The 25,039-nt window shown below is 44.4% G+C and overlaps 1 protein-coding gene across 2 annotated transcripts in view; it reads right to left on the bottom strand.

Annotated features, from left to right (window-relative positions):
• The window catches only part of CACUL1 (CDK2 associated cullin domain 1), a 97,265-nt gene that overhangs the window by 55,101 nt on the left and 17,125 nt on the right, over window positions 1-25,039 (bottom strand). For both annotated transcript variants that reach the window (XM_030202630.1, XM_030202631.1), the window contains exon 3: window positions 22,891-22,993. In XM_030202630.1, the coding sequence (XP_030058490.1) occupies window positions 22,891-22,993 (103 nt within the window). The remainder of the gene's footprint in view (window positions 1-22,890; window positions 22,994-25,039) is intronic.

The raw sequence follows: 25,039 nt of genomic DNA, 5'->3' as shown, positions 1-25,039 counted from the left end.
GCTCAATGCGGCTTACATGGGGCAATGGAGGGTTAAGTGACTTGCCCAGAGTCACAAGGAGCTGCCTGTGCCGGGAATCGAACTCAGTTCCTCAGTTCCCCAGGACCACCCTAACCACTAGGCCACTCCTCCACTCCAATCGCTTGCAAATAAACTATGAGCGAACTCTTGCCAATCTGGGTCAGCCCATGGGTCCACTTAAGTCAGCACCCTGTCTCCACCAGTGGAGCTATAAGGAAGGCTTCTGATTTTAGGTTTTTAACCAATAAACACCTCTGGTGAAAAAAAAAACTGAAACAGGTATTTATTGGATAAACATGGGCAAACCACCAGTTATGTCAGTATTCTCTCACTCCTCTACCATCTTGTCTTATAACCATCACAGGATTTGATGCCTTTCTGGGCTGACAACGCAAGACTTTCCCCGACTTCCTGCATGGCACAACTCAAGTACCTCCAGAGCCAGACCGTGCAGGAGAAGTCAAGGACTTTGAAGCTGTGCTAAGGAAGCTGAAAAAAAAGTCCAGAGTCTGATCACAGCTGGAAAGGTAAATGATGGTGGTGGGGGGGGGGGGGGGGGGGGGGGTTGGAGAAGAGTCTGTGTTAAAAAATTAGCATGTTAATCGCCCACCTCTAATTTTAACCACAGCCCTGCCATTCATCTTGAAAACCCAATGCAGCTGTGTCACTGCTGTTAGGATTCCAGCCACTGCTCCAAGCAATTCACCTAGTGCGTCTTTATCCCTTCAACCCTCTCCCTCAACCAACCAACACAGACCTCCTTCTCCTCCTTTCCTGATATCTCCGAGGAGGAAACCGCCCGCCTTCTTTCCGCCTTAAAATGCACCACTTGTTCCTCTGATCCCATCCCCACCAACTTACTTAACACCATCTCTCCTACTATCACCCCCTCCATCTGTCATATCCTCAACCTCTCTCTCTCCACTGCAACTGTCCCCGACACCTTCAAGCATGCCGTAGTCACGCCACTCCTCAAAAACATCACTAGACCCTACCTGTCCCTCCAACTACCGCCCCATCTCCCTCCTACCCTTCCTCTCCAAGATACTTGAGCGCGCAGTCCACAGCCGCTGCCTTGATTTTCTCTCCTCTCATGCCATCCTCGATCCGCTTCAATCCGGTTTCCGCCCTCTTCACTCGACAGAAACAGCACTCTCTAAAGTCTGTAATGACCTGTTCCTTGCCAAATCCAGAGGCCACTACTCCATCCTCATCCTCCTCGATCTATCCGCCGCTTTTGACACTGTCAATCATGACTTACTTCTTGCCACACTGTCCTCATTTGGGTTCCAGGGCTCTGTCCTCTCCTGGTTCTCCTCCTATCTCTCCCACCGCACCTTCAAAGTTCACTCTCATGGATCTTCCTCCACCCCCATCCCCTTATCTGTTGGCGTTCCCCAGGGATCTGTCCTTGGACCCCTTCTCTTCTCAATCTACACCTCTTCCCTGGGCTCCCTGATCTCATCTCATGGTTTCCAGAATCATCTCTATGCTGATGACACCCAACTGTATCTCTCCACACCAGACATCACCGCGGAGACCCTGGCAAAGGTATCGGCCTGCTTATCCGACATTGCTGCCTGGATGTCCAACCGCCACCTGAAACTGAACATGTCCAAGACCGAGCTTATCGTCTTTCCACCAAAACCCACTTCTCCTCTTCCTCCACTTTCTATCTCAGTTGATAACAACCTCATCCTCCCCATCTCATCTGCCCGCAACCTCGGAGTCATCTTTGACTCCTCTCTCTCCTTCTCTGCGCATATCCAGCAGATAGCCAAGACCAGTCGCTTCTTGCTCTTTAACATCAGCAAAATTCACACTTTCCTCTCTGAACACACCACCCGAACTCTCGTCCACGCTCTCATTATCTCTCGCCTGGACTACTGCAACTTACTCCTCACCGGCCTCCCACTTAGCCATCTATCCCCCCTTCAATCTGTTCAGAACTCTGCTGCACGTCTCATATTCCACCAGAACCGATATACTCATATCACCCCTCTCCTCAGGTCACTTCACTGGCTTCCAATCAGATACCGCATTCAATTCAAGCTTCTCCTTCTTACCTACAAATGCACTCAGTCTGCTGCCCCTCACTATCTTCATACCCTCATCTCCCCTTACGTTCCCGCCCGTAACCTCCGTTCACAGGATAAATCCCTCCTCTCAGTACCCTTCTCCACCACCGCCAACTCCAGACTCCGCTCATTCTGCTTCGCCTCACCCTATGCTTGGAACAACCTTCCTGAGCCCTTACGCCAAGCCCCCTCCCTGCCCGTCTTCAAGTCTTTGCTTAAAGCCCACCTCTTCAATGCTGCGTTCGGCACCTAACCCTTACCGTTCAGTGAATCCAGACTGCCCCAATTTGACTGCCCCTATCGGACCGACCGTCCGCTTGTCTATTAGATTGTAAGCTCTTTGAGCAGGGACTGTCTCTCTTTGTTAAATTGTACAGCGCTGCGTAACCCTAGTAGCGCTCTAGAAATGTTAAGTAGTAGTAGTAGTAGAGAGTTGCACGGGGACAGAAATGCAACCCGTCCCCACCGGAATCAAACCTGTCCCTGCTCATCCCCACCAGAATCTAACCCATCCCCATGAGTAATCTACCCATCCCAGCCTGTCCCCATAAAAAAAGAAATGTTAGTCTATACAGCAGATTCTGAATTATGACTAGCTAAGAAACTCATTTTTTTAAAATTCTATTTCTTTCTCAAAGTTTTATAACTGCTGTGTAAATTGCCTCTTTGCTTAAACTTTCACAGTCCCCAACGTTTCTCATCATATACAAGATAGTACACATAGGACATCAGAGAAGCACAAAGGTATAATTATTCGTACTATACTTGAGAAGCACAGCAAGCAAACTGCAAAACTGGCAGTATTAGGGAGACCATCCAGCAAAACATCACATAAAATCACAGACAGCATTTCCCCACCCCCTGCTTACAAAGCTGTGTGGCAATGCCCACAGCCCATTCAAAATGGGCTGGGCTGGCATTACAGCACCAGCAGCAGCTAGTGCTGCATTGTAAACAGGGTGGGGTTATTAATAACAACAATAAAAGTGAAATGTAGTCATTACCCTTTTATACACCTACATTAAAATCCCATTACGTACCCGACCTAATTTATGTATGTGCCACTCCAGGAGGACACGTAAAGGAACCAAAACAAAGCTGCCTATTCAGGTCACAAAATCTGAACAGTGTCTGTGATGATTTGCAGTGGAGGAGTGGCCTAGTGGTTAGAGTGGTGGACTTTGGTCCTGGGGAACTGAGTTGGATTCCCACTTCAGGCACAGGCAGCTCCTTGTGACTCTGGGCAAGTCACTTAACCCTCCATTGCCCCATGTAAGCTGCATTGAGCCTGCCACCATGAGTGGGAAAGCGTGGGGTACAAATGTAACAAAAATAAAATAGATACTATTGGAGATTCTACATGGAATGTTGCTACTATTGGAGATTCTACATGGAATGTTGCTATTCCACTAGCAACATTCCATGTAGAAGGCTGCGCAGGCTTCTGTTTCTGTGAGTCTGACGTCCGTCAGACTCACAGAAGCAGAAGCCTGCGCGGCCACATTGGTGATCTGCAAGGGCCAACTTCTACATCCACTGCTAAAAATAACAGGACTTTTTTTTTTTCTAGGCACTGTTTGTTTTCTAAATATTCTTCTACCCTTGGCAAGGTTCATGTCTAGTAAAGCAGGGAGCTTTGCAAGATGCAGCACTTAGCACAGGCTGTTACCATTGAGCTGCATTACAAATTGGTGTTAGATTTTTAGCACACTTTTTAAAAAACAACTTCTGATGTAATTAGTTATGTACAAAAAGCAGCAGAGTAAGCACTTGAGCAAAAACAGAAGTAAAGTAAACTAGGAAAAGTTTGTTTCAGTAGTGGTCCCCTTTTAGGCACCAGCTTGCCAGAAGGATTATTTGAGGTTTAGGTGAGAGATGATGGCCTGACTCTTTCACAAGAGAAGGCAGGAGTGGAGCAGTTTTTCCTGCGCTGGTTCTAGGGTGTGCAGTAGAAAGTGGCATTTGTGTGGCAGTTTATTTTAGATGGCGATAAGATGGCGTTGGTTTGGGGAAGTATAGATTTAGATATAGCTCACTCCTTTCTTCCTAGTTACATTCAGATACAATAGATATTTACCTGTCCTCGGTTTATAATCTGTATTTGAATTTGAGGCAGTGGGGCCACAGTAGGATTTTAACCCCAGTTTCTCTGCCTTCTCAGCCAGCTGAGAGTCGCCATGGTAAATCACCTGGGGTTATTCTGTAGAAAAGGCAGTATAAAAATTGTTTAAAAAATAAACTGAACGGCAAATGTACAGAGGCAAAGTGGAGAGCAGATAAGCACAAGGAGCCTTCAAGTAAGGGGAGTCTCAGCTATGCTTTATTAATCCGACCAGGCGGGGCTGGTGGTTGGGAGGCGGGGATAGTGCTGGGCAGACTTATACGGTCTGTGCCAGAGCCAATGGTGGAAAGCGGGACTGGTGGTTGGGAGGCGGCGATAGTGCTGGGCAGACTTCTACCGTCTGTGCCAGAGCCGGTGGTTGGGAGGCAGGGCTGGTGGTTGGGAGGCGGGGATAGTGCTGGGCAGACTTATACGGTCTGTGCCTGTGCCAGAGCCGGTGGTTGGGAGGTGGGGCTGGTGGTTGGGAGGCGGGGATAGTGCGGGGCAGACTTATACAGTCTGTGCCCTGAAGAGCACAGGTACAAATCAAAGTAGGGTATACACAAAAAGCAGCAAATATGAGTTATCTTGTTGGGCAGACTGGATGGACCGTGCAGGTCTTTTTCTGCCGTCATCTACTATGTTACTATGTTCCTAAGCAGATGCTTTGAAATAAGGTGGAAGTGAAAATACTAATGCTCGCAAAATAAATCTGAACAGTTGTAAAAAAAAAACCAAACAAACCCATCTCCAAACAGTAATATTAATAGCACCTACCATTTCCACAAACACATTAACAGGAAACAAGGAAGGAGCTCTTTATTTTCACATGCTCCTACTGAGCATGAGTGGAAGAGTTACAACGAGCCCTTCTTGGAAGACACTGGGATTGCAGTCCATTGCCTTGCACTGTGCACAATGTACACCGATCCAGAAACTACAAATCCCAGAATTCCGAGTAGTCTCTTTTATGGAAGCCTCCCTAAGCACAGTATTGGTTGGTGTGTCAGATGATCCAACCTCCTTGGGCATGAAGTAGCAGAGCGAGTTGTTGTCGGGTTAGAGGTGACGGAGCATCGGAGAAGGAAACCTGAGGGATTGTTGCTGATTGATGCGATAGGGGCACAGCGGGTTCTCAAACAAAGGTATGTGCACGACGCGTCCCCACGGGAATCCCGCCAGAACATCCTCCACCCCCACGGGAATCCCGCATGCCTATTTCCGTCCCTGCGGCACTCCCGCTGACCCGGAGCGGATTCCCCTGGGATCCCCGCAAACCCCGTTCCCGTGCAGACCTCTAGTCTCTAGCAACCATACGAGACATAGAATATTGAAAAGTGATGTTAATACTCAGTGCCCCAACCACATCTTTATCACCAAGCTCTACAATGATCAAAAACCAGAGTGTCTCCACTTCCCAAGCATCCCGTCACCACCAAGATGAAGATTCAACTCTCAACGTTCAAACCTCAGTCTAACCTCACCGCCTATATATAATATGGCCACTTTACAAAGTAACGTAGCAGCAGTAACAAAGCCAACATGGCCAGGACTGCACTACAACATCAGGCTGTCCCTTACACTACATTCTTCCTCCCAGAGGTGGGGAAAGCAGCCTAGCATTGCACTGCTGTGTTTAAGCTTGGAGACATCAGTCTGCAAACACACAGATGAGTGGAGGGAGGAAACAAGAAAAAAAGGAAAAAGGGAAGGGGGGAGGGGGAAAGGGGAATGGGACTTAATATACTACCTGTGGTTTTTTTCAACTACAATTAAAGGGGTTTACATATTATATAAAGGTACTTATTTGTACCTGGGGCAATGGAGGGTTAAGTGACTTGCCCAGAGTCACCAGGAGCTACAGTGGGAATCGAACTCAGTTCCCCAGGATCAAAGTCCATTGCACTAACCACTAGGCTACTCCTTCACTCATTCCACCAATAAGAGCCAACCTCATCAGTGATGTCACAATGGCTTGATTGCCCGATACTTGGCTCACTTCTGATATTGTGATGTCATAAGGGAAAGGGAAATAGGACTTGATATACCGCCTTTCTGAGGTTTTTGCAACTACATTCAAAGTGGTTTACATATATTCAGGTACTTATTTTGTACCAGGGGCAATGGAGGGTTAAGTGATTTGCCCAGAGTCAGAAGGAGCTGCAGTGGAAATCGAACCCAGTTCCCCAGGATCAAAGTCCGCTGCACTAACCAATAGGCTACTCTGGAAGGAAAGTCAGCAGTCTATCAAATAGATATTAAGAGACTAACACATAAATCAAACCAAGTCTGACAATGCACAGTTGAGCTCTGAAAAGCACTCAGAAGTCTTCTGTTCTTTCTTTTTACCAAACTGCTCTATACAATTGCCCCTTCTCCAAAGACACACTGTCTATTAGTCACCAGATTTAATACAACCAGATTGATTAGATAATTCACCAGCATAGAAGGTTCAAAACATAGTTCTGATATTAAAAGCACCTTTTAAGACAATTTTAGCATAGAAATATGAAAAGCACAATGCAAGAGAGCAATTTTAAATTAGGAAATTAGTATGTATGAATTTAAAGATAAAGAAACTTTTAAAGTCAGAAACTCTGCAAGTGGAAAGAGAGCTTTCCTTTTTTTAAATATATATATATGTATCTTTTTTTAAAATGAAACTGCTCTATACAACTGCCTCTCCTCCAAGGACACATAGTCAGTCACCAGATTGATTAGATAATTCACCAGCACAAAAGGTTCCAGCTTTTGTTCAATTTTATGAAGACCCACTTTGACAGAGGCGCCTAGGTGATTTATAGTCCACAACAGTGAGCAACACAGCTGTCAGCTGACCCTCAGACTTCAAAGTTGAAAGGAAAGGCCTCCGTCAGTTCCTATACAAGCCTGTGAAAGATATGCCCTAAGGAAGAAACTTACACATGTCTTGAGGCGGAGAGCGGCTAGATGGTATATCATAGGACTCATCTGCCAAGGGGAATTGTGGATCCCCTTTCAGACGCCCAGGAAAGGCTGAAATCCGACTGTGTGAAGTACCCATTATGGGAAGTACAAGTCTGCACTTGCCCACCAGACCGACAACCCTGCATCGATGAACACAGAGGTACAGGCATGCCTTCAGTCCCCAGAGAAATTTCTCTCCATCGAGGGCTGCACCAGACAGGTGCGAGTCAACCCCCACGCTCAATGCTGGACCAGGATCTAGGACTTCTCCTTTGATTGAGCCTCTTCGGGCACCTGGGACTATGCTGTAGTTGGTGAAAGCACCCTCAATGCCTGAGCACTCTGCAGTGTCTGCAACCTTTTCCAGTCTGAGTCCCCGCAGGCAGCTGGGGTTGTGCTGTGGCTGGCACAAGCGCCCTTGATGCCAAAGCACGCTGCAAAACCCCAAGCTCCTCCTTAAGCATGGCCCAGATCTCCTCATGAAGGGCAGGCATGAGAAAGACTGGAGAATCAGCGCGGAGAAAGTCCACAGATTCGCTGGTGCCAAAGAAGAGAGCCGGGTCATGGCCAGCAGTTTGGCAAATCCTCTCGGTGCTGATGGCTTTTGGAGACCAGCGATGCCGATGATCCAGAGCTTACTGCACCGAGCACTGAGGGTTAGTGATATCTATGCTTCTTTGCTGACGCATGGTGTCGTTCCTCAAAAATGTTTGGCACTGGCAAGGACGTGGAATGTAGACAAAGCGATAGGACCAGATGGGTACATCTGAGGGTACTGAAATAATGCAGATTTACATTTTTAATACTTCTTTACAGTTGGGAGTAGTCCCAGAGGATTAGAGATGGGCTGATGTAACTCCTCTCCACAAAAGCAGAACTAAGGAGGAAGTTGGGAATTGCAGGTAGTTAGTCTGATCTCTGTGGTGAGGAAATTAATGGAAACACGGCTACAACAGAGGATAGTGCAAATTCTAGAATCCAATGGATTACAGGACCCAAGGCTCCATAGTTTCACTAGAGGCAGGTCTTGTGAAAGAAATCCCATTACTTTCTTTTACTGGGTGACCAGAATTGTAGCAAGAGAGAGAGAGAGCGCTAGATAAGGTGTATTTAGATTTGTGGACAACTTATAAACTGAGTGCCCTCAGTATGGGCACTAAAGTGATTGACTGTGTTAGGAACTGGTTGACAAGGTGGCAACAGAGGGTAGTAGGAAAGGGATGCTACAGTGCTGTGGTGCAGGGATTGTTTCTTGGTCCCAATTCTTTTTTTTTTACATTTTTCTAAGCAATACTACAGATAGGATGCCTGATAAAGGTTTGCCTCTTTGCGTATGATACTCAAACTTGCAATAGGACGGATACTCAAGAAAGCGTGAATAACTGGAGGAGGGATCTAGTGAATCCTTAAGAAGAGTCTAGAATTCGGCAGCTAAGTTTTAATGCAGGGAACTGCATTTGGCCTGCAAAAACCGAAGGGAGCAGTGCAGGACAGTGGGTGAAGTATACCTGTGCACCAAAGAGCAGGACTTGGTGCACCACCATCACATTTAATCATCTTAAGGTGGCCAAACCAAAGCCAGAAGGATAGTTGGGCACATAGGGAGAGGAATGGCCAGCAGAGAAAAAGAAGTGACGACTCTGTATAACTTTCTGGTGAGACCCCATTTAGAGCAGTGTGCAATTCTGAAGACCGCACCTCAAAAAGATATAAGCAGGATGAAGTCGGTCCAGAGGGCAGCTACTGAAATGGTCAGTGGTCTTTTGCAAAAAGGGTATGAAGATAGAGATCCTTTGGAAGAAAGTGAGAGGGGGAAGAGAAAGACATTTAAATACCTCCGTGGCACAAATGCACAGGAGCAGAGTCTCTCAAATGAAAAGAAGCTTTGGAATGAAGGGGCATAGGATGAAGGTGAAAATGGAAACACTCAGAAGTAACCTATGGAAATACTTCTTGAAAAGAGTGGTGGATGGGTGCAGCAGCCTCCCAGTAGAGGTGGTGGAGACAAGGGCTTTATTTGAATTCGAGAATGCATGGGTGAAGCACAGAGGATCTCTGAGGAAGTGGAAAAACACTGCAGAGCTTAGCAGCTGATATGGAACATTGGAAAGAAAAATCTGCATCATAGTTACCTGATGCTAGGGTCCATCTTGGGAGTCAGTGCTCAAGAAAAAGATCTGGGTGTCGTTGTACATAATACGCTGAGATCTTCTGCTTATTGTGTGGCAACGGCCAAAAAAAAGCAAACAGGATGCTAGGAATTATTAGGAAAGGGATGCTGAATTAAGACTGAAAATACTATAATGCCTTTTTATCACTCCATGGTGCGTTTGGTCCTTGAGTATTGCATTCAGTTCTAGTCGCCGTATCTCAAACAAGATATAGCAGAATTTGAAAAGGTTCAAAGAAGAGCGACCAAAATGATAAAGGGGATGGAACTCCTCTCGTATGAGGAAACGCTAAAGAGGTTAGGGCTCTTCAGCTTGGAAAACAGACAGATGAGGGGAGATATGATAGAGGTCTACAAAATCCTGAGTGGTGTAGAACGAGTAGAAGTAAATTGATTTTTTACTCGTTCCAAAAGTACAAAGACTAGAGGATACTCAAGGAACCTACATGGAAATACTTTTAAAACAAATAGGAGGAAATATTTTTTCGCTCAATGAATAGTTAAGCTCTGGAACTCTTTGCCAGAGGATGTGGTAACGGCGGTTAGCGTATCTGGGTTTAAAAAAGGTTTGGACAAATTCCTGGAGGAAAAGTCCATAGTCTGCTATTGAGACAGACACGGAAAGCATCTGGTTGCCCTGGGATTGGTAGCATGGAGTGTTTCTGCCAGGTACTTGTGACCTGGTTTGGCCACTGTTTGGAAAATAGGATACTGGGCTAGATAGACCACTGGTCTGACCCAGTATGGCTACTCTTGTATTCTTCTGGATGGTCAGCTTGTAGAGGAGATATTTTTTTTTATCTGCAATGTTTCTATGGAAAGTCTGTGACTCATAAAGAACACACATTACACTTTGCAGAATATTAATATTCAAGCAACCTGATTTATTACTTGCAATTCGCTAATGCTTCAAACTTAATTGAAAAAAAAAAAAAAAAGAACACAGCAAGGCATTAGGTACCTCAGGTACATGGAGAAGCTGGATATTGTGAACAGTTACCATTTCATACGATAAATATAGCTTTCAGCTCCCCATTCCCTTCACTGAGGAGCTCAAACACAACCCAGCCTAGCCAGACCCAGCACTCTGCGAAGAGAGAAATCAGAAAATCGAACAGGCCAACCTGAACAGGTCCCCAGCTCATGCTGGCAAATACTTAAGATGAAATGGTAAGAATTTCCTTCCAGTTTAATCATTTAAATGGTTAACATTTTCTCTAACAGCTTCACTACATTCCGTGCCTGAACTGGAGGCACTCGAAATGGTGCTGTCTCCGCTCTGAAGTCATTCACGCTCTGACTCAGAGCTGCTCGTCTACGCACACCTCCTCCAACAAACAAGGAACAAAAGTCATGATTAACAGGGGCACAGCAAGGTTTGGTTTTATTAAGATTCTAGTACCAAGACCCTCACTGCAGCAGAGAACCCCTCTCCTCACAAACTCTTCAACTGCATTAGAACTCCTGACCTGCAATCGGCACTGTGAAACACAGCTGCCATGGAGGAGGCTATTCATAATTCATGAGCAGCTTTGTCACTAGGATTTTATTACTCAAATGAACCATCCTCTGCGATATTTATTCCAAATCTAATAAAACGTTCTTTGTCTAGTGAAGTAAGACATTGCTCATTCAACAGTTATGCTGGCAGGAAGGCGCTCCAACCTTGGGTTTTACCTTGTAACACAGCCTTTCCTGCCCAGACTGGCAGCTGCATTTCATAATGTCATCTTAGCAAAACACGAGCACTGCCCCTGTTCTCTGCAATTCTATACTGCTCGACAACCATCAAAAACAGTTGAAAAAAAAGAGGATTATTTTCACCAAGCATTTGATTTTAAAGATTAGTTTTTATTCATTTCTTTTCCAGATTTAGGGACCTATTTACATGCTACGTTAGGTGTCTTATCACAGCTTTTACTGCAAGTTAACTGACAGTGTGACGACAGCATAGCCACAGGCAGGCCTGGGTGGGCTAAGGCCTACCCAAATTTGAGGCTTGGGTAAAAATCTCCCCATCCATGACCTTCCCTCCTGCTGCAACACCCCCAACTGCTGCTTCTCCAAACCAGCAGCAGCAAAACTACTTAGGAACGCAGATGTGGAATGCATTACCGAACTGTGTGAAAACGCTGCATGATGATCAAGACTTTAGGCGCTCTTTAAAGACCTGTTTTGTAAGGCCTACCCTACTGCTGCTACTCACTAGACTCTACATTACATAAGTACATAAGCTCTGCCACGCTGGGAAAAGACCAAAGGTCCATCAAGCCTACTCTGTCTCCGACAGCGGCCAATCCAGGCCCCAAGAACCTGGCAAAAACCCAAAATTTAATAACGATCAATGGACTATATTGCCTCAAAGGACCATTTTATTCCTTATTATTTTGTACCTTATTTTACACATGTATCCCTCCCTTACCTGACCCTATTTCTTATTGACTTGTAAGCCACATTGAGCCTGCTTGTGTGTGGGGAAAATGTGGGATACAAATGCTGCAAATAAATAAACAAAGCATTTGCAGATCTCCAGTGTACCAGTCTCCATATGTGCGGCTGCCAGTCCTGCCCCTCTCCGACGTGACCTTCCTGACCTGCTTTTATACTTAAGTAATTTAGCTTGGAGTTGAGTATTGTTTGTATGATTGATAAGTACTATCTTCAAGACGCATTGGCTTTTAATCATTTTCTTAGCCTTGCTAGGCTCTAAGTATCTGAATCAGTAGCCCTTCCACTTTCATTTTTACACTATCCATTAGGACCCCGTCAACCTAAGCACTGTTTGCCTACTAATCATAGTATGGAGATAATTATAGGCAACCGGCCTTCTAAGCATAAATATTTGCAAGCTGGAAAAAAGGTCATGTTTTGTTTTTTTTTAGTTACATTTGTACCCCGCGCTTTCCCACTCATGGCAGGCTCAATGTGACTTACATGGGGCAATGTAGGGTTAAGTGACTTGCCTAGAGTCACAAGGAGCTGCCAGTGCCGGGAATCGAACTCAGGTCCTCAGTTCCCCAGGACCAAAGTCCACCACCCTAACCACTAGGCCACTCCTAGTGTTTTAATACTGCTGTGAAATTACTATCTGAGCCTAAACTTTTTGATTCACATGAATCTGTTTTGCCGATTCATTGTCTTTTAATTTTAATGCTCGCTCTGTGTGCAACAGGTCCATTGTTAGTCATGATGATTTGATTGAAGATTCTCAGGCAGGCTTAGTTTTTATTGCCGAGTCTTGGGTTCCCGAAATAAACTCACCTCATTTGAATAACATATGTCCCTTGGGGTACAAAGTAATAAGTTGTCCAGCGCTAGACAAAAGGGGTGGGGTGGGGGGGGGGGGGTTGATGCTTCTCTTTAAGAGTTTTTTTTTATCAGTCTCTTTGGTCGACAGTTTTGTTGATGTACATTTGGAATTAATTAATTAATGGGTATTATATTAATTTATAGACCACCTGGCAGCTGGGCTAGTGCTCAGGGTAAATTGTTTGAATTTATTTCTTATTATGCAACTATTTTTGATAAGCTTATTGTTTTAGGAGATATAATATGTGCTAAGATTACACAATCCTTGGTAAACTGAATCTTTAGCTCTTCAAAAAGAAAGCCGAGAGGCTACGGAGAAAAACTAAAATCAGTGTCAGAATGGTGTGAGAATATCAGGAAATATAAGGCTGCATTGTCTTTGGCAAAGGAAGATTATTATGCTCACCAGATAGAGCAGGCTGAAAATTGCTCTAAAGAGCTATTTAAGTTTAATTGATATAGACCCTGTAGCCTCCGTTTCACAAGCCTCACTGCCACCAGCAAATAGTTCAGCCCTTTTTTTTTTCCAGAATAAATTGCAGAATATTAGGCTCAGTTTTACTAGAACTGATGCTTGGGTGGTACCTAATCTTGAAACATCTGGATCTGTTGATGACGTTCCTGTAGATAGAGCGTGGAATTCATTTTTGACTATATCAGTTTGGTTCAGGAATTTTGATTCCTTACCCCGAAAGGTTTTACAACTTGCTACTGGTTAAATTTTAAAATAAATCAAGTGTTGGGCATTATACTGGATTCAAGACTAACTTTTGAAGAACAAATCACTGCTCTGGTGAAAAAGTTTAGATTTCAACAATTTTATTGATGACAGAACCAATGAACAGGTAATATATACACTGAAGCTAACAGCCAGGACGACAGAGAAAGAACCAGTTGAACAGTCATCAAACTTTTAACACTTTATATCCCCCCCCCCCCACACCCAAATGACAGCACAAGACTGCATATAAACAGACACCACCAATAAAAGTGCCCCAGCAATACACCCCAACCATTTATACCAAGCTGAAAGAAACCCTTCCAACTCCCTAAGTCCCCCCCCCCCAAAAAAAATCCACATCTTCATCCCCTAACGCCCAGAAAAAAGAGGGGTAACACAGATGATCCCATTTGCCCCACCCAGAACACCCACTATCCAATATGAACAATACAAGAGAATCTGAGAGTCTGGACTCTGATAACGCCCAGGTTTCAACACGAACCTAACGAGCCCACTCACCCCCTACTTACTTGCCCAGTGGTGTTCCTAGGGGGGGGGGGGGCGGTGGGTGCGGTCCGCCCCGGGTGCACGCTGCTGGGGGGGTGCCACGCACCTGACAGCGCCGCTCGTTCCGTGCTCCCTCTGCCCCGGAACAGGTTACTTCCTGTTCTGGGGCAGAGGGAGCATGGAACGAGTGAAGCTGACAGGCTCGCGGCACCCCCCCCCCCCCCCAAGCAGGTAAAAATGCATCTGGGGGGTGTCGTTTCGCCGGGGGGGGCAATGCACCCGGGGAGGGGGGTGCATCGGCGATCCGCCCTGGGTGTCAGCTGCCCTTGGAACGCCACTGTACTTGCCTACTGGTGGAAAAGTTTAATTTTCGCATGTGTCAACTTAGGGCGATCCAGTCCAGACTTAGTGTGGAAAGCTTTAGAATTATAGCCCAAGCTGTTCTTCTGCCATACCTTAACTATTTTAACTCCTTCTTTGGGGGACTTACTGGGAAGTTAAGGAGGTTACAACTACTTCATCATACAGCGACTAGACTGATTTTTTTTTTTTAATCTGAAAGAGTTTCTCGTCTTCATGGCAAGTTGCCCTGGCTTCCGGTTTCTTCGTGTATAAAGTTTAAAACAGCCTGTATGGTTTTTAAATCTTTAACAGGACAAAATCCAGTTAGTTTGTCTAAATATTTGCTTTTACTGTCTATGAGAAGGGCGTTTCGATCTGCACATTCATACACTTTAATGTTTCCAAGTCCTCAAGATGTTAAAATAAAGAGTTATTTAAATAACTCTTAAATACCTAGCAATAAAAATATGGAATGGTATTCCTCATCAGATTAAAAAATAAGAAAAAACAGACCTTATTTAGAAAACAATTGAAAGCTTTTTTTTATATTCAGTTATCGATTCAGTTTAGAATTTTTTTGTATGTCATTTTGTAATTCCATCTGATTGAGATGTCTCTTTATTGTAAACCCCATTGAATCCTTATGGAAATACAGCAGAATATAAGTTATGATTGGGGCAGAGCCAGCAGCTCCACATATAGAGACTGTCTCACTGGTCCCAAGAAGAAACAGTGGCTGTGGTGTCAGAGGGTGAGGGGAGAGCAGAATATGCCAGGAATGGACATCGGAGAGTAGAAGATACCAGATAAAAAGGAGGGAGATGCTGGACAGAGGTGGGGAAGAAAGAAAAAAAAAAGAGGGGAGATGCTGGACAGAGGTGGGGAAGAAAGAAAAAAAAAAGAGGGGAGATGCTGGACAGAGGTGGGGAAGAAAGAAAAAAAAAAGAGGGGAGATGCTGGACAGAGGTGGGGAAGAAAGAAAAAAAAAGAGGGGAGATGCTGGACAGAGGTGGGGAAGAAAGAAAAAAAAAAGAGGGGAGATGCTGGACAGAGGGGGGGAAGAAAGAAAAAAAAAAGAGGGGAGATGCTGGACAGAGGTGGGGAAGAAAGAAAAAAAAAAGAGGGGAGATGCTGGACAGAGGTGGGGAAGAAAGAAAAAAAAAGAGGGGAGATGCTGGACAGAGGTGGGGAAGAAAGAAAAAAAAAAAAGAGGGGAGATGCTGGACAGAGGTGGGGAAGAAAGAAAAAAAAAAACAGAGGAGATGCTGGATGGAAGGGAAGAGGATAGAGTTAGGGAAAGGAAGGGGAATAGGAGAACTGAGGTAAGGGAAAGAGGTGGAAAGCTGTAGGTAGATGCAGGAGAGAGAGGGAAATTGAAGATTGGATAGGAAGAATCAATTAAATCTGGACAGAGAGGAAGAAAAATAAATTGAAGAAACCTGAAAGGGGGAAAAAAAAACCCCAGAAAAATCCTGGCAAGAGAGTTAAGAGGAGGAAAGCAGAAACCAGAGACTGGGACCAACACAATTAGAAAAAGATAAAATTGGCCAGACAACAAAGGTAAAAAAAATAATAATTCTATTTTCAATTTAGGATAAAGTAGTGTGTTAGCTGCGTTAAGCTACAGGTAAATCAAAAAAGGGAAAATAAAGTGATATCTATAATATTAGACTAATTTTAATATATTTTTGATTAACTTTTGAGACCAAAACCTCCTTCCTCAGGACAGGATACCATAAGCGCAGTCAGTATATTGTCTTGACCTGAGGAAGGACCTCTGAAAGCTCATATTAAGTTAATCTCATTTTCATTTTTTGTACATGCTCATTTGTGATGTAGTGATTGGAATATGTCCGTTTTTTTTACATTTATGTCTGCTCTCTTTATATTTTGCACAGTATCACTGTTTGTCTTCATCTGGTTGCTGCATTGTATAAAGAGTCTAGCTTCCTGGGGTTCTGTTTATTTTCTGTCTACACATTTCTAATTTTAGTTTGGGATTACCATACTACAGGTGAGGGTCTGTGTTCTGTGTGCAAGAGACCAGGGGCTTGATATTCCAGTGATTTAAGTGGGTAGAAGAGGCTCTTGTCTACTTAAATCACTCTCAGGGGACCGGCCTTCAAAATTCAGCAGCACTTAACCAAGCAGTGCCGCTGGGTATCAGCACTAATTGGCCAGGAGAAAAGCATTATGGAGACAGAGTCGAGGAGGAGCTGGAAGTTATGAGGGTGCCATCAATATTCAGTGTCAGGACTTGCACAGCTCACCAGGCATAAATAGCGCACCTAACTTTGACTGGCTAGCTATGCAAATGTTTCCAACACTGAATTATCAAGCTGGCAACCACCTAACTTCCAGGTACCGGCCTGCAGGTCAGAGACAATCTCTCCTCTCTCCCAGCCTTGCCCCATCCAGTTTCAATCCCCCCTTCCACCCACCCTATAGTAGTAGTAGGGCTCCCCCTCCCCGGGCCAGTGGTCAATAGGGGAAGGAGCATTCCACCCACCCCTCATGGCTCTCGAGTGAAAATAGCCGCTGCGACCCCCAATGGTAGTCTACTGGTACTACCGCTAAGGGTTAATCTACCATAAATAGGAGTCCTGGCTGCCGGAGATCTTCAGCTGGTGGGGCAGGGGGATCCTCAACAGCTGAGGTACTTATATTTTCCTATTTGAGGGAAAGGCGGGGTGGAGAGAAAATTTTGGCTCAGACCCACCTAAAATTAGCCACCTGCCTATGCCACGGACGCTGTTAGTGCGTGTTAACTGCAGGTGAAACATGCAAAAACTGTGGGGGTGGTGACTACACCCTGTGCGTACACCGGTCACCACCAGTAATACAGCAGATAACATGGTACAGCAGGCTACACTCCAGCAGGTGAAACGAACTGTATTGCATGTTACAGGCCAAGCTGCTAATACATGATACCGATTATCACTGTGTTAACTGCAGAACTCCTTTCCTACTACTACTACTACTTATTTCTAAAGCGCTACTAGACGTACGCAGCGCTGTACACTTGAACACGAAGAGACAGTCCCTGCTCAACAGAGCTTACAATCTAATTAGGACAGACAAACAGGACAAACAAGAGATAAGGGAATATTAAAGTGAGGATGATAAAATAAGGGTTCTGAACAAGTGAATAAGGGTTAGGAGTTAAAAGCAGCATCAAAAAGGTGGGCTTTTAGCTTAGATTTGAAGACGGCCAGAGATGGAGCTTGACGTACCGGCTCAGGAAGTCTATTCCAGGCATATGGTGCAGCAAGATAAAAGGAACGGAGTCTGGAGTTAGCAGTGGAGGAGAAGGGTGCAGTGGTTTCTCAGCTACTGCGAGATTTGCCTGTTGTGGTTAACGTATGTTATATATTACTGCAAAGCAGTCAATAGGCCTCATTATGATTATACGCTATAAACTATTTTTTTTTGCTGCAAATTGTTTTATCTCATATTATTTCCTATGTGATACTGTGATGTGCCCAGGGCTATTTGGCTGACTGGAATATAAAGGTCCAGTGGCTCAGTGACAGCGCTGTGAACCAGGGGCGTAGCCAGACTTCCGTGGGAGGGGGTCCAAAGCCCGAGGGGAGGGGCACATTTTAGCCCTCCCCCCAGCGTCCCCCCGCCCCCCCCCCCCCCCCCGCCTACCTTCACTTTTGCTGGCGGGGGACCCCACTCCCCGCCAGCTGACGCCCTCTCTGTCCTGCTCTTGTTGCATGCATTGCTGACGTCCTGCCCCCTCAGGCCCCACGTAGCTACGCCACTGCTGTGAACAGCTGGCTGAGAAATCTGGGTTTGATTCATAAGCCTGCCTTCTGCCTCCCCAATCCTTCCTTGACCGTCAGGGTGTAGAAAATGCTGCTCACGGCTATTATCACTCGACAGCAGCACCTAGTGGCTGGATTCAGTATACACATGCTCGGGCTCCAGAGAAAGCTGCAGGCAGTGGCACTCCTGGTGAAGGACCACCACTACATGTATTGAAGCAGAAGCTAGAACAGAGGAAACCTCTCGACAGTGAAGGCAGACAGTGCCATAGACAGCTCAGATTGAGGTGGTAGCCCTAAAAAGCAGGAAGAAACTGCCAGGCCAAAAAAAAAAAAAAAAAGAAAAACACACCTTTGCCATTGCTAAACCATTGGGAGCTATTTGGATGAAATGTACAATCCTTCCAGACACACGATTCAAAATGGCCGCCGAGAGTTCAAGCTGCATCGCGAGACTTCAACTCTCGGCGGCCATTTTGAAACGCCGAGAGCCGGACTCCCACACGATGCAGCAAGGAAGCTACCACCACCGCTACGGGCAGGAAAGAGGGGGCTCTTTCTTTCCTGCCCCGACCGAACAGGTACCTCTAGACCACCAGGGAGACACGAGTAAGGGAAGGAGAGGGGAGCGGGGAGGTGACGGGGGGGAGGAACGTTGCTGAGGGTGAGTGTGGTACCGTGGGCGGGGCGGTAACTACTAAGGGGCGGGGCTATGTGGCGAAAGGGGCCGGGTTGATGTGGACGTCGTGGGCGGCTGGGATTTTTTTGGAAGGGGAGGAGTAGGGAAACACGCTCCGCGTGCTTCCCTACTGCTCCCCGTGCATTAATTAGCCTTGTTTTCGTGTTCCGCCCTCGACGTCATCACGTGTGACGCGAGGGCGGGGCATGAAGATGTTGTGGTGGCTTCACCACCATGAAACCACGAACCGGTGTGTGAGTGACTTCAGTGACGTCAGTGTCCTCAGAACGTTGAGGCTGCGTTTTATTATAGTAGATGTTATGCTTGTGAATTAGATAACCTAATCCTGTAAATTTGTAATTCCTGGAAGAATGTAACCAGTTTCTTGTACTCTGTAAGCAGCATTGAACTAATTTTTTTTTTGTAACTGCGGGCTAGAAGACGTGTATTTATTTATTTGCTGCATTTGTACCCCACATTTTCCCACCTATTTGCAGGCTCAATGTGGCTTACACTATGTTGGAAAAGGTAAAATCATAAACAGAGTAAGAGGTATGGTCTAATTTAACATATTACTGTGTAAGAAATTAGGTAGAGAGGTCAGTAGAATTATTTACGTAACACAAAATAAACCAGGTAATGACCAATAGTGATAATGTGATTAATATAATCAAATTAGAAGGGATCAATATTAGTTGGTTTTAGATATAGAATGGAATCAAGTCATTAAGGAGGATTTTTATTGTAAGTCTCTTCGAACAGGTGCGTCTTCAATAACTTCCGGAAGGTTGTCAAGTCATGCGTTGTTTTTATAGCATTCGGTAGTTTACTCCATGATTTTGTGCAGAGGTATGTGAAGGTAGATATGTATAACATAACAAAGAGAAGAAAGTTTTAACGGGTATTTCAAAAACAAGCAAGTCGTAATTAAGTTATATAACAACTCGTATCAAGCTAGGCAATGAGGTAAACGAGTCAGGCAGAAGGGGTGGGAAGTGCTACTGTCATCTCAGTAATTATCCTTCCTCAGCCTGCTATTAAGAATCTCTTTTCCAGGTCCCAGCGTATCCTCCTGCTGAAAGATCAGGGACGAACCCCTTGGTGTGGAGGTTTACAATATAATTCCCTGCAGTAAAGGCAGGCTAAGAAACAAAATCAGAATACTTTGCCAGGCCCAATAACTTGAGACACTCTGCCACCCGCAGGCTGTAATGGTGTACGTCACCCATAATACCACAGAGTCATCTGAAATAGACAGGCATATACATAAAACACTAACACCCAGTAGATGACAGCAGATAAAGACCTGTACGGTCCATCCAGTCTGCCCAACAAGATAAACTCATTACATATGGTATGTGATACCTCGTAAGTATATCTGGTCTTGGTTTGTCCTTACCATTGTCAGGGAATAGACAACAGAAAACTGCCCAGCACTGTCCTTGATCTAAAATTCCTGAAGTTATTTATTTTAATTTATTTATTTTGTTGCATTTGTATCTCACATCTTCCCACCTATTTGCAGGCTCAATGTGGCTTACATAGTACCGTAAAGGTATTCACCAATTCCGGTATAAACAGTTTCACAGTGATGTTAGAATAGGTTCATGTGGAACAGCATGTTAGGGAATTGTACAGAGGAAGAGTTACGTTATGTCCATTACGTTCTTTGGTTTCGTAGTGTTGCAGGGTTCTGACATTTAAGTAGGGTATGCCTTTTTGAACAGGTAAGTTTTTAGTGATTTTCAGAAGTTTAGGTGGTTATACGTTGTTTTCACGGCTTTTGGTAGTGCGTTCCATAGTTGTGTGCTTAAGTACGAAAAGCTGGATGCATAAATTGATTTGTATTTAAGTCCTTTGCAGCTTGGGAAGTGGAGGTTTAAGTATGTTCTTGTTGATCTGGATGTATTTCTGATTGGTAGGTCGATGAGGTCTGTCATGTATCTAGGGTCTCGCTGTAAATAATCTTATGAACCAGGGTGCAGATTTTGAAAGCAACACGCTCTTTGATTGGGAGCCAGTGCAATTTTTCACTTAGGGGCTTGGCGCTGTCAAATCACATTTTTCCTAGTCTGGCTGCTGTGTTTTGAGCGGTCTGAAGTTTCTTTATGAGTTGTTCTTTGCATCCCGCATAAATTCCGTTGCAGTAGCCTAGGTGGCTTAGCACCACTGATTGTATCAGGTTCCGAAATGTTTCCCTCGAGAAGAATGGTTTCACGCGTTTGAGTTTCCACATTGAGTGGAATATTTTCAAGTTAACGTGGAAGCTCCTGAAAAGCTCCACTCCAGCCCATCCAAATCTATTCAGCCATGATCGGGGCACAGAACACAGAAGTCTGCCCAGCACTGGTTTTGCTTCTCAATTACCGGTGTTGCCACCCAATCGCTGCTAAGCGTCTGTGGATCCCATCGTTCTAAACAGGATTCCTTAGTATATTTTTACTGGGCGATTGATTTATTCGGTACTGTGAGATGGTAAAGGAGTTATATCTCCTCCTCCTGGCAAAAGTACCAAATAGTAAAGAGCCACTAGGATGTTATGCTTTAGAACTCAAAATATATTTTTTGCTGCAATTTTACTAAAGGGTCACCAGATACTGGTACGTCTTAAAGTCTTGAACTGCCTCTGCAGTAAGCTTCTAGGGGTTGAGGTTTTTAGGTGGGCAACCGTGTTAATGCATTGCTTACACCGATTCTAATCTGCGACACTTATGTCAACCAACAAGTGAAGAAAGCATGTGGGGCACGGCTCAAGGAATTCTTTAGAATGTGAGAGTCTTTATGTGCGTCTCTCATCTGGAGGGCAGAGGTGAAGGACAGTTTGAATGGAGTGGTACCCAAACATTCCACAGGACTGGAAAGAATAATAAAATGAAACAAAGTGCGATATTGTATGTCAGACTTCACAGAATGGATTTTGCACTTTATCACACAGTGCCAGTTCCACAACAAGCACTGGGCCAGTCGAGTGCCATCATATATAGCAACCATTAAGAAAGGTATACAGTTCAGTCACTAGGTTTCACAGTAAAAATAAGTAGAGGAGTGTGGTAGCCGTGTTAGTCCACTCTTAAGGTTATCAATAGAAATCAAATAAAATAAAACATGGAAAAGAAAATAAGAAGATACCTTTTTTATTGGACATAACTTAATACATTTCTTGATTATATAAGTGAAAACATTCAAGCATGACTATGACAGTCTGACAGGGTGGTCAGCATTTTACAGGACCAGGACACTGTACCAGTGACTTCACAGTGAGAATCCTGAAAGGTAACTTTAAAACCATACAAGAACGTAAGACCTTTGAAGTCAGAATGATTGAATATTTTAACACCCAACAGAAAGGACTTAACAAGGACCTGGGGTTCCTAGCCCATTATAAACCATAAAGCTGTATGTCTCTGTTGATCACCCTCCCCTCACCTATCCACACCCATCCTGTTAGAATATCAATGATATGCTTTGATGTCCCCATGCATACTTCCTACCCACCCCCCTCCTCCCACCCTGTCAGACTGTCACAGTAATGCTTGAATGGTTTCACTTATAAACACTGTCAGCTAGCACATTTGCTTATTTCCGATCTGAGGAAGAAGGGCAACCTTCGAAAGCTAATCAAGAAATGTATTATGTCCAATAAAAAAGGTATCATCTTATTTTCTTTTCCATGTTTTATTTTGTTTGATTTCTATTGATAACAGGAAAAATAAGAAAGAAATTAAATACACATCTAAATCACTGAAAACCAGGACAGCAGGGAAAAAGGTAGCCGCAGCGTTGGAGGGGATGGGGGGGAAAAGCGAAGGATAGTGCATAGACAAGCTATAACTGCTTTTATAAGGTGGCAAAACTGGTTAAAATCAATTTGAAGCAGTGCACAGCGGGCTGGTGTACACAGACAAATTAACTGGGCATGCTAGAGTGATTATGCAATTTTCAGTAACACAAAATCTCAAATTCATTGCTATTTTTAATGCCTTGTAGTACTACAGCAACTCTCCCCCCCCCCCCCCCACCCCCACCCCCCAAGATTCCTCTCCTACAAAACTGTAAAGCATAGCAAGAATCCTGATCAGGAATAAATCTCTCTGCAAGATGACCATAATATAGTTCTGCAGCAAGTTGAATCTCTCTGGACCTCAGGCTAGTTAGGCTCAGATTTCTGGAACAGAGCAGGTGACCCGTATAAAAGCCACAACAGATGTTCCCAAGTAAAGCCAATAAAGATATGAAGATCCCTTACCCGCAGCTCCTTTGAGACTCTCTCCAAGTGGTCGGCAATCTTCTCCATCAGGTCACTGTACATCTGTTCCGAGTGCTGCTGGCATACACATTTATATACACAACTGTGGAGAACAGAGAATCAGGTTATAGGACAGATGGAATGCCGAGACACACTCCCTCAATATTCTCTGCATGGCTTGGCTGCGACTGAACCTCTGCAGTAGAAGACAGTTCTCGCATCGCATCTTTAAGGTATGCAATAATGTGCATTTCAGCTGGATTCTACTTTAACCCAGGCTGCACATACTGCAGAAGGGCACGTTTATCCACGCCTACCCTAGCTGAGATATTTAACCATCTCTCTGACCTCATGTGCAACTTTGTTTAAATCAGTCACCTTAACTTTCTAACTTCTTATTCTCTTACCTATCTATATGTTCCAACTTTGCTTATACCCTATACTGTCAATTAAAATGTTCTATTATATATTGTGTTGACATTGCAAGTAGTATACCATACCATATTTTGTATTGTTATTTGAATATTTTTACTGCTGTAATTGCCTATTGCTCATGTTTGATCTATTCTTACTGTACACCGCCTTGAGTGAATTCCTTCAAAAAGGCGGTAAATAAATCTTAATAATTAAATAAATAAACCCATGCTGCGTGCTTTTAAACATACTCTGCAGATATGCCAGGAAAATGAAGGCCATAAAAGTTACCCCAAGTTATTCACACTAAATTTCTGATCCTTCACACCTATACGTAAGTCATGGTTTCTCAACCCAGGCCTTGGGGAACCCAAAGCCAGTCAGTCTCTTAAAGATATCCACAATGAATATGCATGATATATTTGCGTACAATGGAAGTAGTGCATTCAAATTTATCTCGTGCATATTCATTGTGGAAATCTTGAAAACCTAACTGGCTTTAGGTTCCTCAAGGCCTGGGTTGAGAACCTCTGGCTTAATGGCTCACTCTCTCTCTTGGAGGTGGACATGGGAAAGTATTTTCAACACTGGAATGGAACAAGTTGCCTTCAGACAAGAAACTCAACTCAACTGTGTTTAAATGCCAGTTAAAGGGCCATTTCTTATGTTTGGCCTATCATGTGCCTAGAAAGCTGGGACTGAATGGACTGTGTTTTTGTTATTTCTAGTTTATTTCAGTGAAACTGTTCTAGTATTTTGTTATATTTGTTGGCTTTTTATGTATGTGCTATTGTTTTCTGCCCTGGATAAGGGCGGATTATAAATAAAATATAAACTATGGGAAAATGAGTTCTTACCTGTTAATTTCTTTTAGTCCCAACATCAATCTAGAGGCTGGCCCGAACTTGAATATTCTGTTTTTCTGTGTACAAAGATTCGATGCGCAACTCCATAAATATTTAAACAAAAAAATGTATAGAGATGAGCTGCATCTGCAAAGAACAATCTGCAACAAAAACTATATACACAGAAAAACTGAATATCCAAGAGCGGGCCAGCCTCTGGTTTGCTCTGTTGGGACTAAAGGAAAGAAAATTAACAGGTAAGAACTACATTTTCCCTTCCATTGCGTCCCGCAATCCTCAACTTGGATGGGACAACACAATCCCCACCATGATGATGGAAGCCCCAAAAACGGCATCCCTCCTGGCCAACACATCTAGCCAGCAATGCCACAAAAAAAAAGTGTGAGCAGACAACCATGTCGCTGATCTGCAAATTTCACCAAGTAAGATCGACTGAACTTCCGCAAAGGAAGACAACTGCATCCTGGTAGAATGCGCCTTGAGCACCAATGGGGAAGATTTCCCACACAGAATATATGCTGAGGAATTGGCCTCCTTGAGCCACCACACAATGATAACCTTTGAAGCTTGGTCACCCTTGTTGTGACCAGCAAACAGGTGATCAGAGCACCTGAACTCACTGGTGACTGAGGTGTTTGATAAGAATCCTGTGAACAACCAAGCATTGGAGGGAATGAATCTCATCCGGATGATTCTCTCTCTGAAAGAAAGAGATAGAGGGCACAATTCATGAGGAAGGATGGAACCGTCCTAATAGTAACCCCTGCTGTGGAGAAACGTAAGGGGCCCCAGCACAACAATGCTTGCAACTCAAACTCTGCTGGCTGAAGTAATGGCCACCAAAACCACCACCTTGACGGCGTCATCCT

Source organism: Microcaecilia unicolor, chromosome 5 (assembly GCF_901765095.1).
Source record: "Microcaecilia unicolor chromosome 5, aMicUni1.1, whole genome shotgun sequence".
Taxonomy (NCBI): domain Eukaryota; kingdom Metazoa; phylum Chordata; class Amphibia; order Gymnophiona; family Siphonopidae; genus Microcaecilia; species Microcaecilia unicolor.
The sequence above is the reverse complement of the archived record's forward strand: the minus strand, read 5'-3'. Positions and strand labels throughout refer to the sequence as shown.